This window comes from Myxine glutinosa, chromosome 4 (genome assembly GCF_964187855.1).
Source record: "Myxine glutinosa chromosome 4, kmMyxGlut1.1, whole genome shotgun sequence".
In the NCBI taxonomy this organism is placed as follows: domain Eukaryota; kingdom Metazoa; phylum Chordata; class Myxini; order Myxiniformes; family Myxinidae; genus Myxine; species Myxine glutinosa.
In genome coordinates, this window is record NC_136264.1 from 136,566,083 (window position 1) to 136,583,445 (window position 17,363).

Below are 17,363 nucleotides of genomic sequence, written 5' to 3' on the forward strand. Positions count from 1 at the left end.
GGAGGTGGGAGAGGGAGGTGCTTTAGACATTTTTGATGGGGGGTGGTGATATCACATGACAATAATCATGGCATGACATTATATGACAACAGGCCTCGGGAATGATTACAATCAGAAGGTGATGGAAATCACTGTAGTTCAGATCAGGGGAGTACGTACAATCAGAAGGTGGTTCTAATCACAGGGATCAGGCTCAGGGAGTCAGAAGGTGATGAAACTCACAATATTACAGCTTCGCTTCTCCTGGTCCAGGCATCAGGCCCTTTGTTAGGAAATCCCTTATTCACGCATTTGGTGAGCTGCACGTTCACTTTAAATATTATCCCAATAAATTGTGTTTCATTGCAATTAAAGCAAATGATGATGAAGGGGGTGACAAAGGCTATGTGTGGTGGTGTGGACATGACACATCCAGTGTGGACATGGACACTATTCTCTCTCGAGAGACACCGATTTCCAAAAGCCACGTGACTTTGCGTAGACATTTGCAAACCCACGTGACAATTACTCGACGCTTTGTGGGTCGTGATTCGTGATATGACCCACTGTATGGAGATTCATTATTTGAACCTCCTCTCCCATCATTTATTCTTTGTGTACGAAGCGTGCACATCACTGCGATAAAAGTTCAAGCGGTTTAAGGACTTTTTGTTATTGTTAAAATAAAAATGACATTTTGAAATAATTACACAGGGGAAGGAATTTCCGTTCAATACGATTTCCTCCCATTAATTGCCATTGTTTGTGCAATTCGCTGCAGTCTTGTGATTTAGAGTGCGCTGTGTTTTTATTTTTAACCGACAAATTGTATTGTTTTGAAATAATACTTATCGTTATCTACAACACAACACGCTACGTCAAGTTTCGTTATGAACGAGACTTTGTGGAAGATATACGTGTCGGCTTTGAAGTTTGTATAATGTGAAATGAAGAGTTTGTTTAATGTGAAGTGAAGAGCTTGTTTAATGTGAATTGAAGAGTTTGTTCAATGTGAAGTGAAGAGTTTGTTTAATGTGAAGTGAAGAACTTGTTAAATGCTAAGTGAAGAGCTTGTTTAATGTGAAGTGAAGAGCTTGTTCAATGTGTAGTGAAGAGCTTGTTTAATGTGAAGTGAAGAACTTGTTAAATGCTAAGTGAAGAGCTTGTTTGATGTGAAGTGAAGAGCTTGTTAAATGCTAAGTGAAGAGTTTGTTTAATGTGAAGTGAAGAGCTTGTTAAATGCTAAGTGAAAAGTTTGTTTAATGTGAAGTGAAGAGCTTGTTTAATGTGAAGTGAAGAGCTTGTTTATTGTGAAGTGAAGAGCTTGTTTAATGTGAAGTGAAGAGCTTCTTTAATGTGAAGTGAAGAGCTTGTTTAATGTGAAGTGAAGAGCTTGTTTAATGTGAAGTGAAGAGCTTGTTCAATGGGAAGTGAACAGCTTGTATTAATGTGAAGTGAAGAGTTTGTTTAATGTGAAGTGAAGAGCTTGTTTAATGTGAAGTGAAGAGCTTGTTTAATGCTAAGTGAAGAGTTTGTTTAATGTGAAGTGAAGAGCTTGTTTAATGTGAAGTGAAGAGCTTGTTTAATGTGAAGTGAAGAGCTTGTTTAATGTGAAGTGAAGAGCTTGTTTAATGTGAAGTGAAGAGCTTGTTTAATGTGAAGTGAAGGACTTGTTTAATGTGAAGTTAAGAGCTTGTTTAATGCTAAGTGAAGAGTTTGTTTAATGTGAAGTGAAGAGCTTGTTTAATGTGAAGTGAAGAGCTTGTTTAATGCTAAGTGAAGAGTTTGTTTAATGTGAAGTGAAGAGCTTGTTTAATGTGAAGTGAAGAGCTTGTTCAATGTGTAGTGAAGAGCTTGTTTAATGTGAAGTGAAGAACTTGTTAAATGCTAAGTGAAGAGCTTGTTTGATGTGAAGTGAAGAGCTTGTTAAATGCTAAGTGAAGAGTTTGTTTAATGTGAAGTGAAGAGCTTGTTCAATGTGAAGTGAAGAGTTTGTTCAATGTGAAGTGAAGAGCTTGTTTAATGTGAAGTGAAGAGCTTGTTAAATGTGAAGTGAAGAGCTTGTTTAATGTAAAGTGAAGAGCTTGTTTAATGTGAAGTGAAGAGCTTGTTTAATGTGAAGTGAAGAGCTTGTTTAATGTAAAGTGAAGAGTTTGTTTACTGTGAAGTGAAGAGCTTGTTTAATGTGAAGTGAAGAGTTTGTTCAATGTGAAGTGAAGAGTTTGTTTCATGTAAAGTGAAGAGCTTGTTCAATGTGAAGTGAAGAGCTTGTTTAATGTGAAGTGAAGAGCTTGTTTAATGTGAAGTGAAGAGCTTGTTCAATGTGAAGTGAAGAGCTTGTTTAATGTGAAGTGAAGAGCTTGTTTAATGTGAAGTGAAGAGCTTGTTTAATGTGAAGTGAAGAGCTTGTTTAATGTGAAGTGAAGAGCTTGTTTAATGTAAACTGAAGAGCTTGTTTCATGTGAAGTGAACAGCTTGTTTTATGTGAAGTGAAGAGTTTGTTAAATCCTAAGTGAAGAGTTTGTTTACTGTGAAGTGAAGAGCTTGTTTAATGTGAAGTGAAGAGTTTGTTCAATGTGAAGTGAAGAGTTTGTTTCATGTAAAGTGAAGAGCTTGTTCAATGTGAAGTGAAGAGCTTGTTTAATGTGAATTGAAGAGCTTGTTTATTGTGAAGTGAAGAACTTGTTAAATGCTAAGTGAAGAGCTTGTTTAATGTGAAGTGAAGAGCTTGTTCAATGTGTAGTGAAGAGCTTGTTTAATGTGAAGTGAAGAGCTTGTTTAATGTGAATTGAAGAGCTTGTTTATTGTGAAGTGAAGAGTTTGTTTAATGTGAAGTGAAGAACTTGTTAAATGCTAAGTGAAGAGCTTGTTTAATGTGAAGTGAAGAGCTTGTTCAATGTGTAGTGAAGAGCTTGTTTAATGTGAAGTGAAGAACTTGTTAAATGCTAAGTGAAGAGCTTGTTTGATGTGAAGTGAAGAGCTTGTTAAATGCTAAGTGAAGAGTTTGTTTAATGTGAAGTGAAGAGCTTGTTAAATGCTAAGTGAAAAGTTTGTTTAATGTGAAGTGAAGAGCTTGTTTAATGTGAAGTGAAGAGCTTGTTTATTGTGAAGTGAAGAGCTTGTTTAATGTGAAGTGAAGAGCTTCTTTAATGTGAAGTGAAGAGCTTGTTTAATGTGAAGTGAAGAGCTTGTTTAATGTGAAGTGAAGAGCTTGTTCAATGGGAAGTGAACAGCTTGTTTAATGTGAAGTGAAGAGCTTGTTTAATGTGAAGTGAAGGACTTGTTTAATGTGAAGTTAAGAGCTTGTTTAATGCTAAGTGAAGAGTTTGTTTAATGTGAAGTGAAGAGCTTGTTTAATGTGAAGTGAAGAGCTTGTTTAATGTGAAGTGAAGAGCTTGTTTAATGTGAAGTGAAGAGCTTGTTTAATGTGAAGTGAAGAGCTTGTTTAATGTGAAGTGAAGGACTTGTTTAATGTGAAGTTAAGAGCTTGTTTAATGCTAAGTGAAGAGTTTGTTTAATGTGAAGTGAAGAGCTTGTTTAATGTGAAGTTAAGAGCTTGTTTAATGCTAAGTGAAGAGTTTGTTTAATGTGAAGTGAAGAGCTTGTTTAATGTGAAGTGAAGAGTTTGTTTAATGTGACGTGAACAGCTTGTTTCATGTGAAGTGAAGAGCTTGTTTAATGTGAAGTGAAGAGCTTAATGAGTGAAGTCTTTGGTTAAAGTTAATTGAAGAGTTTGTTTCATGCTAAGTGGAGAGTTTGTTTAAATGTGAAGTGAAGTTTGTTTAATGCTAAGTGAAGAGTTTGTTTTATGACTGAAGACTTTGGTTAATGCTAGGTGAAGAGTTTATTTAATGTGAAGTGAAGACTTTATTTAATGTGAAGTGAAAGGTTTGTTTAAATGTGAAGGGGGGAGTTTGTTTAATGTGAAGTGAAGTGTTTGTTTAATGAGTGCAGACTTTGGTTAATGCTAAGTGAAGAGTTTGCCTCATGCTAAGTGAAGAGTTTGTTTCACGAGTGAAGTCTTTGGTTAATGCTAAGTGAAGAGTTTGTTTCATGCTAAGTGGAGAGTTTGTTAAATACTAAGTGAAGAGTTGGTTTAATGTGAAGGGAAGAGTTTTTTAATGTAAAGGAAAGAGTTTGTTTAATGTGAAGGGAAGAGTTTGTTTAATGTGAAGTGAAGAGTTTGTTTAATGAGTGAAGACTTTGGTTAATGCTAAGTGAAGAATTTGTTTCATGCTAAGTGAAGAGATTGTTTATTGTGAAGTTTGTTTCATGAGTGAAGAGTTTGTTTAATGTGAAGTGAAGAGTTTGTTTAATGTGAAGTGAAGATTTTGTTTAATGTGAAGTGGAGAGTTTTTTAATGTGAAGTGAAGAGTTTGTTTAATGTGAAGTGAAGACATTGTTTGATGTGAAGTGAAGAGTTTGTTTGAGGTGAAGTGAAGAGTTTGTTTAATGTGAAGTGAAGAATTTGTTTAATGTGAAGTGAAGAGTTTGTTTAATGTGAAGTGAAGAGTTTGTTCAATGTCAAGTGAAGAGTTTGTTTAATGTCAAGTGAAGAGTTTGTTTAATGTGAAGTGAAGAGCTTGTTTAATGCTGAGTGAAGAGTTTGTATCATATGAAGTGAAGAGCTTGTTTAATGTGAAGTGAAGAGCTTGTTAAATGCGAAGTGAAGAGCTTGTTTAATGTGAAGTGAAGAGCTTGTTGAATGTGAAGTGAAGAGCTTGTTAAATGTGAAGTGAAGAGTTTGTTAAATGTGAACTGAAGAGTTTGTTAAATGTGAAGTGAAGAGTTTGTTAAATGCCAAGTGAAGAGTTTGTTGAATGTGAAGAGAAGCGTTTGTTTAATATAAAGTGAAGAGTTTGTTTAATGTGAAGTGAAGAGCTTGTTAAATGGCAAGTGAAGAGTTTGTTTTATGTGAAGTAAAGAGCTTGTTAAATGCTAAGTGAAGAGTTTGTTTAATGTGAAGTGAAGAGCTTGTTTAATGTAAACTGAAGAGCTTGTTTAATGTGAAGTGAACAGCTTGTTTAATGTGAAGTGAAGAGTTTGTTAAATCCTAAGTGAAGAGTTTGTTTAATGTGATGTGAAGAGCTTGTTTAATGTAAAGTGAAGAGCTTGTTTAATGTGAAGCGAAGAGCTTGTTAAATGCTAAGTGAAGAGTTTGTTTAATGTGAAGTGAAGAGCTTGTTTAATGTAAACTGAAGAGCTTGTTTAATGTGAAGTGAACAGCTTGTTTAATGTGAAGTGAAGAGTTTGTTAAATCCTAAGTAAAGAGTTTGTTTAATGTGATGTGAAGAGCTTGTTTAATGTAAAGTGAAGAGCTTGTTTAATGTGAAGCGAAGAGCTTGTTAAATGTTAAGTGAAGAGTTTGTTTCACGAGTGAAGTCTTTGGTTAATGCTAAGTGAAGAGTTTGTTTCATGTGAAGTGAAGGGTTTGTTTAAATGTGAAGGGAGGGGTTTGTTTAATGTGAAGTGAAGAGCTTGTTAAATGCTAAGTGAAGAGTTTGTTTAATGCAATATGAAGTTTGTTTAATCCAAAGTGAAGAGTTTGTTTCATGCAATATGAAGTTTCTTTAATCCAAACGTGAAGAGTTTGTTTAATGTGATGTGAAGTTTGTTTAATACAAAGTGAAAAGTTTGCTTAATGCGATGTGAAGTTTGTTTAATCCAAAGTGAAGAGTTTCTTTAATGCGATGTGAAGTTTGTTTAATACAAAGTGATGAGTTTGTTTAATGTGATGTGAAGAGCTTGTTTAATGTAAAGTGAAGAGCTTGTTTAATGTGAAGCGAAGAGCTTGTTAAATGCTAAGTGAAGAGTTTGTTTCACGAGTGAAGTCTTTGGTTAATGCTAAGTGAAGAGTTTGTTTGATGCTGAGTGGAGAGATTGTTTCATGTGAAGTGAAGAGTTTGTTAAATCCTAAGTGAAGAGTTTGTTTAATGTGAAGTGAAGAGCTTGTTTTATGTGAAGTGAAGAGCTTGTTTAATGCTAAGTGATGAGCTTGTTTAATGTGAAGTGAAGAGCTTGTTAAATCCTAAGTGAAGAGTTTGTTTCACGAGTGAAGTCTTTGGTTAATGCTCAGTGAAGAGTTTGTTTCAGTGAAGTGAAGGGTTTGTTTAAATGTGAAGGGAGGGGTTTGTTTAATGTGAAGTGAAGAGCTTGTTAAATGCTAAGTGAAGAGTTTGTTTAATGCAATATGAAGTTTGTTTAATCCAAAGTGAAGAGTTTGTTTCATGCAATATGAAGTTTCTTTAATCCAAACGTGAAGAGTTTGTTTAATGTGATGTGAAGTTTGTTTAATACAAAGTGAAAAGTTTGCTAAATGCGATGTGAAGTTTGTTTAATCCAAAGTGAAGAGTTTGTTTCATGCGATGTGAAGTTTGTTTCATACAAAGTGAAGAGTTTCTTTAATGCGATGTGAAGTTTGTTTAATACAAAGTGATGAGTTTATTTTATGCGATGTGAAGTTTGTTTAATACAAAGTGAAGAGTTTCTTTAATGCGATGTGAAGTTTGTTTAATACAAAGTGAAGAGTTTATTTAATGCAATGTGAAGTTTGTTTAATACAAAGTGAAGAGTTTATTTAATGCGATGTGAAGTTTGTTTAATGCAAAGTGAAGAGTTTATTTAATGTGATGTGAAATTTGTTTAATACAAAGTGAAGAGTTTCTTTAATTCGATGTGAAGTTTGTTTAATACAAAGTGAAGAGTTTATTTAATGCAATGTGAAGTTTGCTTTATACAAAGTGAAGAGTTTCTTTAATGCGATGTGAAGTTTGTTTAATACAAAGTGAAGAGTTTCTTTAATGCGATGTGAAGTTTGTTTCATACAAAGTGAAGAGTTTATTTAATGCAATGTGAAGTTTGTTTAATGCAAAGTGAAGAGTTTCTTTAATGCGATGTGAAGTTTGTTTAATACAAAGTGAAGAGTTTATTTAATGTGATGTGAAATTTGTTTAATACAAAGTGAAGAGTTTCTTTAATGCGATGTGAAGTTTGTTTAATACAAAGTGAAGAGTTTATTTAATGCAATGTGAAGTTTGCTTAATACAAAGTGAAGAGTTTCTTTAATGCGATGTGAAGTTTGTTTAATACAAAGTGAAGAGTTTCTTTCATGCGATGTGAAGTTTGTTTAATTTAATACAAAGTGAAGAGTTTATTTAATGCGATGTGAAGTTTGTTTAATACAAAGTGAAGAGTTTATTTCATGCAATGTAAAGTTTGCTTAATACAAAGTGAAGAGTTTCTTTAATGCGATGTGAAGTTTGTTTAATACAAAGTGAAGAGTTTCTTTAATGCAATGTGAAGTTTGTTTAATACAAAGTGAAGAGTTTCTTTAATGCAATGTGAAGTTTGTTTAATACAAAGTGAAGAGTTTCTTTAATGCAATGTGAAGTTTGTTTAATACAAAGTGAAGAGTTTCTTTAATGCAATGTGAAGTTTGTTTAATACAAAGTGAAGAGTTTCTTTAATGCGATGTGAAGTTTGTTTAATTTAATACAAAGTGAAGAGTTTATTTAATGCGATGTGAAGTTTGTTTTATACAAAGTGAAGAGTTTCTTTAATGCAATGTGAAGTTTGTTTAATACAAAGTGAAGAGTTTCTTTAATGCAATGTGAAGTTTGTTTAATACAAAGTGAAGAGTTTATTTAATGCAATGTGAAGTTTGTTTAATACAAAGTGAAGAGTTTATTTAATGCAATGTGAAGTTTGTTTAATACAAAGTGAAGAGTTTATTTAATGCGATGTGAAGTTTGTTTAATACAAAGTGATGAGTTTGTTTAATGTGATGTGAAGAGCTTGTTTAATGTAAAGTGAAGAGCTTGTTTAATGTGAAGCGAAGAGCTTGTTAAATGCTAAGTGAAGAGTTTGTTTCACGAGTGAAGTCTTTGGTTAATGCTAAGTGAAGAGTTTGTTTGATGCTGAGTGGAGAGATTGTTTCATGTGAAGTGAAGAGTTTGTTAAATCCTAAGTGAAGAGTTTGTTTAATGTGAAGTGAAGAGCTTGTTTTATGTGAAGTGAAGAGCTTGTTTAATGCTAAGTGATGAGCTTGTTTAATGTGAAGTGAAGAGCTTGTTAAATCCTAAGTGAAGAGTTTGTTTCACGAGTGAAGTCTTTGGTTAATGCTCAGTGAAGAGTTTGTTTCAGTGAAGTGAAGGGTTTGTTTAAATGTGAAGGGAGGGGTTTGTTTAATGTGAAGTGAAGAGCTTGTTAAATGCTAAGTGAAGAGTTTGTTTAATGCAATATGAAGTTTGTTTAATCCAAAGTGAAGAGTTTGTTTCATGCAATATGAAGTTTCTTTAATCCAAACGTGAAGAGTTTGTTTAATGTGATGTGAAGTTTGTTTAATACAAAGTGAAAAGTTTGCTAAATGCGATGTGAAGTTTGTTTAATCCAAAGTGAAGAGTTTGTTTCATGCGATGTGAAGTTTGTTTCATACAAAGTGAAGAGTTTCTTTAATGCGATGTGAAGTTTGTTTAATACAAAGTGATGAGTTTATTTTATGCGATGTGAAGTTTGTTTAATACAAAGTGAAGAGTTTCTTTAATGCGATGTGAAGTTTGTTTAATACAAAGTGAAGAGTTTATTTAATGCAATGTGAAGTTTGTTTAATACAAAGTGAAGAGTTTATTTAATGCGATGTGAAGTTTGTTTAATGCAAAGTGAAGAGTTTATTTAATGTGATGTGAAATTTGTTTAATACAAAGTGAAGAGTTTCTTTAATTCGATGTGAAGTTTGTTTAATACAAAGTGAAGAGTTTATTTAATGCAATGTGAAGTTTGCTTTATACAAAGTGAAGAGTTTCTTTAATGCGATGTGAAGTTTGTTTAATACAAAGTGAAGAGTTTCTTTAATGCGATGTGAAGTTTGTTTCATACAAAGTGAAGAGTTTATTTAATGCAATGTGAAGTTTGTTTAATGCAAAGTGAAGAGTTTCTTTAATGCGATGTGAAGTTTGTTTAATACAAAGTGAAGAGTTTATTTAATGTGATGTGAAATTTGTTTAATACAAAGTGAAGAGTTTCTTTAATGCGATGTGAAGTTTGTTTAATACAAAGTGAAGAGTTTATTTAATGCAATGTGAAGTTTGCTTAATACAAAGTGAAGAGTTTCTTTAATGCGATGTGAAGTTTGTTTAATACAAAGTGAAGAGTTTCTTTCATGCGATGTGAAGTTTGTTTAATTTAATACAAAGTGAAGAGTTTATTTAATGCGATGTGAAGTTTGTTTAATACAAAGTGAAGAGTTTATTTCATGCAATGTAAAGTTTGCTTAATACAAAGTGAAGAGTTTCTTTAATGCGATGTGAAGTTTGTTTAATACAAAGTGAAGAGTTTCTTTAATGCAATGTGAAGTTTGTTTAATACAAAGTGAAGAGTTTCTTTAATGCAATGTGAAGTTTGTTTAATACAAAGTGAAGAGTTTCTTTAATGCAATGTGAAGTTTGTTTAATACAAAGTGAAGAGTTTCTTTAATGCAATGTGAAGTTTGTTTAATACAAAGTGAAGAGTTTCTTTCATGCGATGTGAAGTTTGTTTAATTTAATACAAAGTGAAGAGTTTATTTAATGCGATGTGAAGTTTGTTTAATACAAAGTGAAGAGTTTATTTCATGCAATGTAAAGTTTGCTTAATACAAAGTGAAGAGTTTCTTTAATGCGATGTGAAGTTTGTTTAATACAAAGTGAAGAGTTTCTTTTATGCGATGTGAAGTTTGTTTAATTTAATACAAAGTGAAGAGTTTCTTTTATGCGATGTGAAGTTTGTTCAATTTAATACAAAGTGAAGAGTTTATTTAATGCAATGTGAAGTTTGTTTAATACAAAGTGAAGAGTTTCTTTAATGCGATGTGAAGTTTGTTTAATACAAAGTGAAGAGTTTATTTCATGCAATGTAAAGTTTGCTTAATACAAAGTGAAGAGTTTCTTTAATGCGATGTGAAGTTTGTTTAATACAAAGTGAAGAGTTTCTTTAATGCGATGTGAAGTTTGTTTAATTTAATACAAAGTGAAGAGTTTATTTAATGCGATGTGAAGTTTGTTTTATACAAAGTGAAGAGTTTCTTTAATGCAATGTGAAGTTTGTTTAATTCAAAGTGAAGAGTTTCTTTAATGCAATGTGAAGTTTGTTTAATACAAAGTGAAGAGTTTCTTTAATGCGATGTGAAGTTTGTTTAATTTCATACAAAGTGAAGAGTTTATTTAATGTGATGTGATGTTTATTTAATTTCATACAAAGTGAAGAGTTTATTTAATGCGATGTGAAGTTTGTTTAATTTAATACAAAGTGAAGAGTTTCTTTTATGCGATGTGAAGTTTGTTTAATTTAATACAAAGTGAAGAGTTTCTTTAATGCGATGTAAAGTTTGTTTAATTTCATACAAAGTGAAGAGTTTCTTTAATGCGATGTGAAGTTTGTTTAATTTCATACAAAGTGATGAGTTTCTTTAATGCGATGTGAAGTTTGTTTAATACAAAGTGAAGAGTTTCTTTTATGCAATGTAAAGTTTGTTTAATTTAATACAAAGTGAAGAGTTTATTTAATGCAATGTGAAGTTTGTTTAATACAAAGTGAAGAGTTTCTTTAATGCGATGTGAAGTTTGTTTAATTTAATACAAAGTGAAGAGTTTCTTTAATGCGATGTAAAGTTTGTTTAATACAAAGTGAAGAGTTTATTTCATGCAATGTGAAGTTTGTTTAATACAAAGTGAAGAGTTTCTTTAATGCGATGTGAAGTTTGTTTAATTTAATACAAAGTGAAGAGTTTCTTTAATGCGATGTAAAGTTTGTTTAATTTCATACAAAGTGAAGAGTTTCTTTAATGCGATGTAAAGTTTGTTTAATTTCATACAAAGTGATGAGTTTCTTTAATGCGATGTGAAGTTTGTTTAATACAAAGTGAAGAGTTTCTTTTATGCGATGTGAAGTTTGTTTAATTTAATACAAAGTGAAGAGTTTATTTAATGCAATGTGAAGTTTGTTTTATACAAAGTGAAGAGTTTATTTAATGCGATGTGAAGTTTGTTTAATTTAATACAAAGTGATGAGTTTCTTTAATGCGATGTGAAGTTAGTTTAATACAAAGTGAAGAGTTTCTTTAATGCGATGTGAAGTTTGTTTAATTTAATACAAAGTGAAGAGTTTCTTTAATGCAATGTGAAGTTTGTTTAATACAAAGTGAAGAGTTTCTTTAATGCGATGTGAAGTTTGTTTAATTTAATACAAAGTGATGAGTTTCTTTAATGTGATATGAAGTTTGATTAATACAAAGTGAAGAGTTTCTTTCATGCGATGTGAAGTTTGTTTAATTTAATACAAAGTGATGAGTTTCTTTAATGTGATATGAAGTTTGTTTAATACAAAGTGAAGAGTTTCTTTAATGCGATGTGAAGTTTGTTTAATTTAATACAAAGTGATGAGTTTCTTTAATGCGATGTGAAGCTTGTTTAAACCAAACTGAAGAATCTATTCAATGTGACGTGAATAATTTGTTTTGTACACGTCAGTCGTACACGTCCCCTCCTTGCGTATCTCCACTCGGTATAACCAGGAGTTAAGCAGCTATGTCGGCCCAGGTCTTGTTTTCGCCGAGTCTTGGCCAATTCCCCAATGTTCGCATTCTTTCTGTGTTTGGTCTCTCTTTCTTTGCCATTCCTTCTCTCTCTCCTTCTCTCGCTTTGCGGTTTGCGGTTACAGGGGAGGGAGAGGCGAGAGAGAAAGGCGGAGAGACAGGGGAAGAGGAAGGGAGAGGAACAAGACAGAGCGAGAGCAGAGTGGGGGTCGCTGCTGAGGCGTACGAACGGGTCCGGTATCGCGGCCAACAAAAGTGTGAGAGGGAGATAGTGTGTAAGACAGAGTGTGCGTGTGTGTGTGTGTGTGTGTGAGAGAGAGAGGAGGAGAGAGAGAGAGAGAGAGAGAGAGAGAGAGAGAGAGAGAGAGAGAGAGAGAGTAGAGAGAGAAAGAAAGAAAGAAAGAAAGAAAACGAACACACCATGGGCGCTTAATTCAGTGAAAGGGCAAGCAGCAACCGAAGAGGAAACGGACAAATCACTTGGGAAGACCTTGAGAAACCTTGGTTAGAGTTTGCGCCAAGACCCAGCCTTGGCGTTTCCTGTAGTGCAGGACCATCCTGGGAATTCCATCGTGGATTTCGGGAGGTCCCGGCACCCGGTCCGCAACCCTCTAGCGCAAGTAAGGACGCGCATCGTCCGGCGCGTGCATTTGTAAGACCGTGTAACAGGCGACACATACGTGGACCCTTCACGGACCCGGAGCCAAGGACTTTCCTTGAGACACCCCGATGGCCGAGGCGCGGGGGCGCACTCAAGACTGGAACCGCGAAGAGGAAAACATCGATGGTGAGTGCAAGGGACCACAACGCGAATGGGTAAATACGCGACAAAATAGACAAACTCATGTTTTGCTCTTCAAATTCCTACTTTTCCAACAATTTATTCGTTGTGTGGAAATCTCCTCTTTTCTCGGCTCCACATGGACATAGCGATGATCAGAGTTCCAATTAATACCAAGTTAATATGTTTGTATCGATAAACCTAAAAATTTTTTTTTTTTTTTTTTAACAAAATCATGGAGGAACTTTTCAAATCACAATACTTTGGTGTTATAATATTATAATAATTGCATGTTCTCCTCATTTTAATGGGTTTGTATTGATACTCACAGTGCAGTATTTTGATGCACTTTAAATGGGGGAAAAAAAAAAAACCGGTAAAAGTTTCTCGCAGATCTTCAGGATGTGCAATGAAACACGTGATTTTTATTCAACGGAATTTATGTTTAGCGACTTTGTAATGCAGTTTATCGATGTGACTAAATACATTTTATAAAGCCTTCACCGGGTGATATTCGCACGTAAATGACGATATTCCCATTTCTATCAATCAAACAATTGTGCCATCCGTGTTTTCCTCCCGCCAATCACGTGTGTCCCCGTGAGAGCCAAGGAAAACAAGTTTGGTTTCAAAGTTCAGATTGTCGTGTGTCATGCGCATTATAATTATAAGTTGTACACACTTGCCCACAGGCACATCAGCTCCGTGAATTGTTTGACAGCTCCCATCTTCCTTGGGAATGCCCATGCTCAGAGCCTTTCATTGCCCCAATATGAAGTCAGCTCATGACTTTTATTTCTTTATAACTTTGTTATTCAATGAATACATTCGAAAGTTAATTTATGGTTCTAGACTGTTGGCACAATACAAACACTTGATGCTTTTATTCATATAATCGACCTTGGACTTACCGATGAACATATTACAGCGTGCTCCAACTGACGAACACGTTAGACTAGAAATACCCATGAACACCACGAGAGACCGTGGACATACCAACCACCATGTTAGACTGGACATACCGATGAATCCGTGAGACCGTGCACATACCGACGATCATGTTAGACCATGGACATACCAATGAATCCGTGAGACTGTGGACATACCGACGATCATGTTAGACCATGGACATTCTGATGAATCAGTGAGACCGTGGACATACCGACGATCATGTTAGACCATGGACATACCAATGAATCCGTGAGACTGTGGACATACCGACGATCATGTTAGACCATGGACATTCTGATGAATCAGTGAGACCGTGGACATACTGATGAGCATGTTAGACCGGGGACATACTGATGAGCATGTTAGACGGTGGACTACTGATGAGCATGTTAGACCGTGGACATACTGATGAGCATGTTAGACCATGGACATACTGATGAGCATGTTAGACCGTGGACATACTGATGAGCATGTTCGACGGTGGACATACTGATGAATCGGTGAGACCATGGACATACTGATGAGCATGTTAGACCATGGACATACTGATGAGCATGTTAGACCATGGACATACTGATGAGCATGTTAGACCATGGACATACTGATGAGTATGTTAGACCATGGGCATACTGATGAGCATGTTAGACCATGGACATACTGATGAGCATGTTAGACCATGGACATACTGATGAGCATGTTAGACCATGGACATACCGATGAACGCTGAACATGGAGTTAAGGATGAACATTATAGCCGGCGAAGCCGGTGTTGTGAATAAACGCGTACGTATTATGTTGAAAACCAGATTATGCTGGATCCCTTGGCTTGAGAATTCCGAAGCTGTGACGCACCAAATCGCTCAATGGAGGCCGCCATCTTGCGGATGCGGAAGTATGCATAACAAATTGAAAAGGTTCAATCGGAGTTTGTTTCACCCGTCTTTGTTTGATTCACAATCTTATGCATCTCTAATTTGTAATTAAAATACTTTAAGACCAACCCCGGCCCGCACGGGCCTGGTTATCTTCAACGAAAATCGTCACCAAACACCGGAACCAATGAGATTCGAGCATTTGAAAAAATATTTCTAAAACCAAATCACTCAATGGAGGCCGCCATCGTCCGGATGCGGAAGTATGCATAAAAAATTGAAAAAAGATCAATAGGAGTTTGTTTCACCCGTCTTTGTTTGATTCACCATCTGATGCACCTCTAATGTGTAATTAAAATACTTTAAGACCAACCTCGTTATCTTCAACGAAAATCGTCACCAAACACCGGAACCAATGAGATTCGAGCATTTCAAAAATTATTTCAAAAAAGCTTATTACACGTTTCGGAGGGTGAAAATGGCATCAAATATTCTAAAATTGACGAAGAATTATTTTTTAGAAATCTCGCGGCCGAAGGGGATAGTTTTACATGGCCGGAAATATCCGAAGTTGAGACGGAATTCACCGAATTAATCAAGAGGTAAATTTTATCAATTTTAATCTCATCCAGAATGCAAATGGTGTCATTTTAGGTCTGAATTTGCGAAATTTTGTGAGCTGACCAATCAGCGATCAGCTTAGGTCAGCCAATCAGCGCCATCGACACAGTTTGATTAACGACAGTCACACATTGCCGTTGAAACGGTGCTATCGTCTGATCTGTCGGCACTGATCTTACTGCAAGCTAACTTCTTCTGGTGGGGGAAGCCGCAGTGCCCAGAGAGAACCAGTCCTGACAGCGACTGAAGTTAGAAGACTACACACATACTGTGAAAACGTATGTTAAGCCCAGTTAAAATTCTTAAAATAGGCCTTAAGCTAGCACATCGTATAGTTACTTCCTTAAGCTTCTTGTGACATTTATTGTATGTAGGTATTGGGGAGGACTGTCTGCTCTTCTCTTTTACCAAGTCTTACCAGGTATGGTACCTACTACACCTACCTACTACCAACTACCTAACCTACTGATGCCATAGTGATGGGTAAAATAGTGGCAAGAGGCTTTGGCTTCGCCGGCACATTGCGGCTTTGCAGTCGGGTACTAGTAGCCGGTGAAGCCGGTGTTGTGAATGAACGCGTACGTATTATGTTGAAAAGCCAGATTTTGCTGGATCCCTTGAGAATTTCGAAGCTTTGACGCACCAAATCGCTCAATGGAGGCCGCCATCTTGCGGATGCGGAAGTATGCATAACAAATTGAAAAAAGATCAATAGGAGTTTGTTTCACCCGTCCTTTTTTGATTCACAATCTTATGCACCTCTAATTTGTAATTAAAATACTTTAAGACCAACCTCGGCCCGCACGGGCCCTGGTTATCTTCAACGAAAATCGTCACCAAACACCGGAACCAATGAGATTCGAGCATTTGAAAAAATATTTCAAAAAAGCTGATTACCGCGTTTCGGAGGTTGAAAACGGCGTCAAATATTCTAAAATTGACGAAGAATTATTTTTTTAGAAATCTCGCGGCCGGAGGGGATAGTTTTTCATGGCCGGAAATATCCGAAATTGAGACGGAATTCACCGAATTTATCAAGAAGGAAATTTTATAAATTTTAATGTCATCCAGAATGCAAATGGTGTCATTTTGAACTAGGTACGGTACCTACTACACCTACCTTCGACCAACTACCTAACCTACTGATGCCATAGTGATGGGTAAAATAGTGGCAAGTGGCTTTGGCTTCGCCGGCTCATTGCGGCTTTGCAGTCGGGTACTAGTCGAATATAGATGGTAGACTTAATGATGAGCATGTTCGACCATAGACTTACCGAATAACGTATTAACCTGTGGCCTTATTGATGAACAGGTTAGACTCTGGACTTGCAAATGAACATACTGAATGGTGGAGTTAACGTCGAACATGTTAAGCTGTGAATTTACTACAGTTTAAACCTTCTTAGTTGGTATCATGGCAGTTTGTGATGTCATAATTCATCATACAAAGTTATATGTGGTGTTACAATCCACAAAAATTGCAGCATTACAATATGGACGCACTGTGTCATGATGCACACGAACAGTTCATCAGTCCCGACTCACGCGAACTGCACATCACGGCACACGCAAACTGCAAGTCACGGCACATCATGGAGCACGCAAACGCGTACCAAGGTGCACGCAAATTATAATATGCGTCATGGCACATGCGAACTGTACATCATGGCGCACGTGAATTGCGCACACAAACTGCATGTCACGGTGCACGTGAACTGTGCGTCAAGGCGCACGCAAACTATACACTGCACGTCATGGCGCACACAAACTGCTCACCTAGGCACACGCAAACTGCTCACCAAGGCACACGAAAACTATACTGTGCGTCATGCCGCACACAAACTGCGCCCGAAGGCGCATGCAAACGATATACTGCACGTTATGGTGCACGCAGGGCCGGCGCCAGACTATTTTGCGTCCTAGGCAAGGCCAGCTACTTGCATCCCCTCCCCCCCCCCTAAAAATTTTTTTGCCAACTTCGATTATTAAAAAGATGTTTTGTAGAAAAAATAAAAAGCAGAAAACTTGAAACTGCTAAATTTATTTTAAATTGCAAGAATAAGTACCGTAAGATGCCAACAGCACCAATATTAAAGGCGCAATATCCATTAATATGGCAGTGGCCCTGTTACCCCACGCTTTGGGGCAAATGGGCTTTCACTTAAAAAAAATATGACACTACATGTGGTTTGCAATGCAAAATAAACAAAGTGGTCCCTTTATGAGTGTGTGAATGGAAATTACAGATAAACAAAACAGTTTTTGGTTTGAGCAATAAGTTTTAGATATGCAAAATCAAAATTTTAAATAATCAATCTTTGATTATCTTTCGCAAATACAAAATAAAATATTTTGGCACACAAATCATTTTGAACTAAAGGGCACTCGGTATAATGCATACCTCAGCCATTGGCAACACAACATTCAAACCTTTTACTTCACACACCTTTAAGTATATATGTTGGAACCCATCTGTGGATCGGTCCCATCGGCCGATGGGTCTGCATTGTCATTTCTCGTGCATCCACAGATGGGTCAGACCCATCGGCCGATGGGATCGATCCACAGATGGGTTCCAACATATATACCATTT

At 35.8% G+C, this 17,363-nt stretch overlaps 1 protein-coding gene across 2 annotated transcripts in view; it reads left to right on the forward strand.

Annotated features, from left to right (window-relative positions):
• The window catches only part of LOC137425294 (T-box transcription factor TBX1-B-like), a 143,405-nt gene that overhangs the window by 46,710 nt on the left and 79,332 nt on the right, over window positions 1–17,363 (forward strand). The window contains exon 1 of one of the 2 annotated variants that reach the window (XM_078776463.1): window positions 11,704–12,332. The exons of the other annotated variant lie outside the window; for it this stretch is intronic. Within the exon in view, the coding sequence (XP_078632589.1) occupies window positions 12,275–12,332 (58 nt within the window). The 5' untranslated portion in view covers window positions 11,704–12,274. Of the gene's footprint in view, window positions 1–11,703; window positions 12,333–17,363 lie in introns of those variants that run through there. 2 annotated transcript variants of the gene reach the window in all.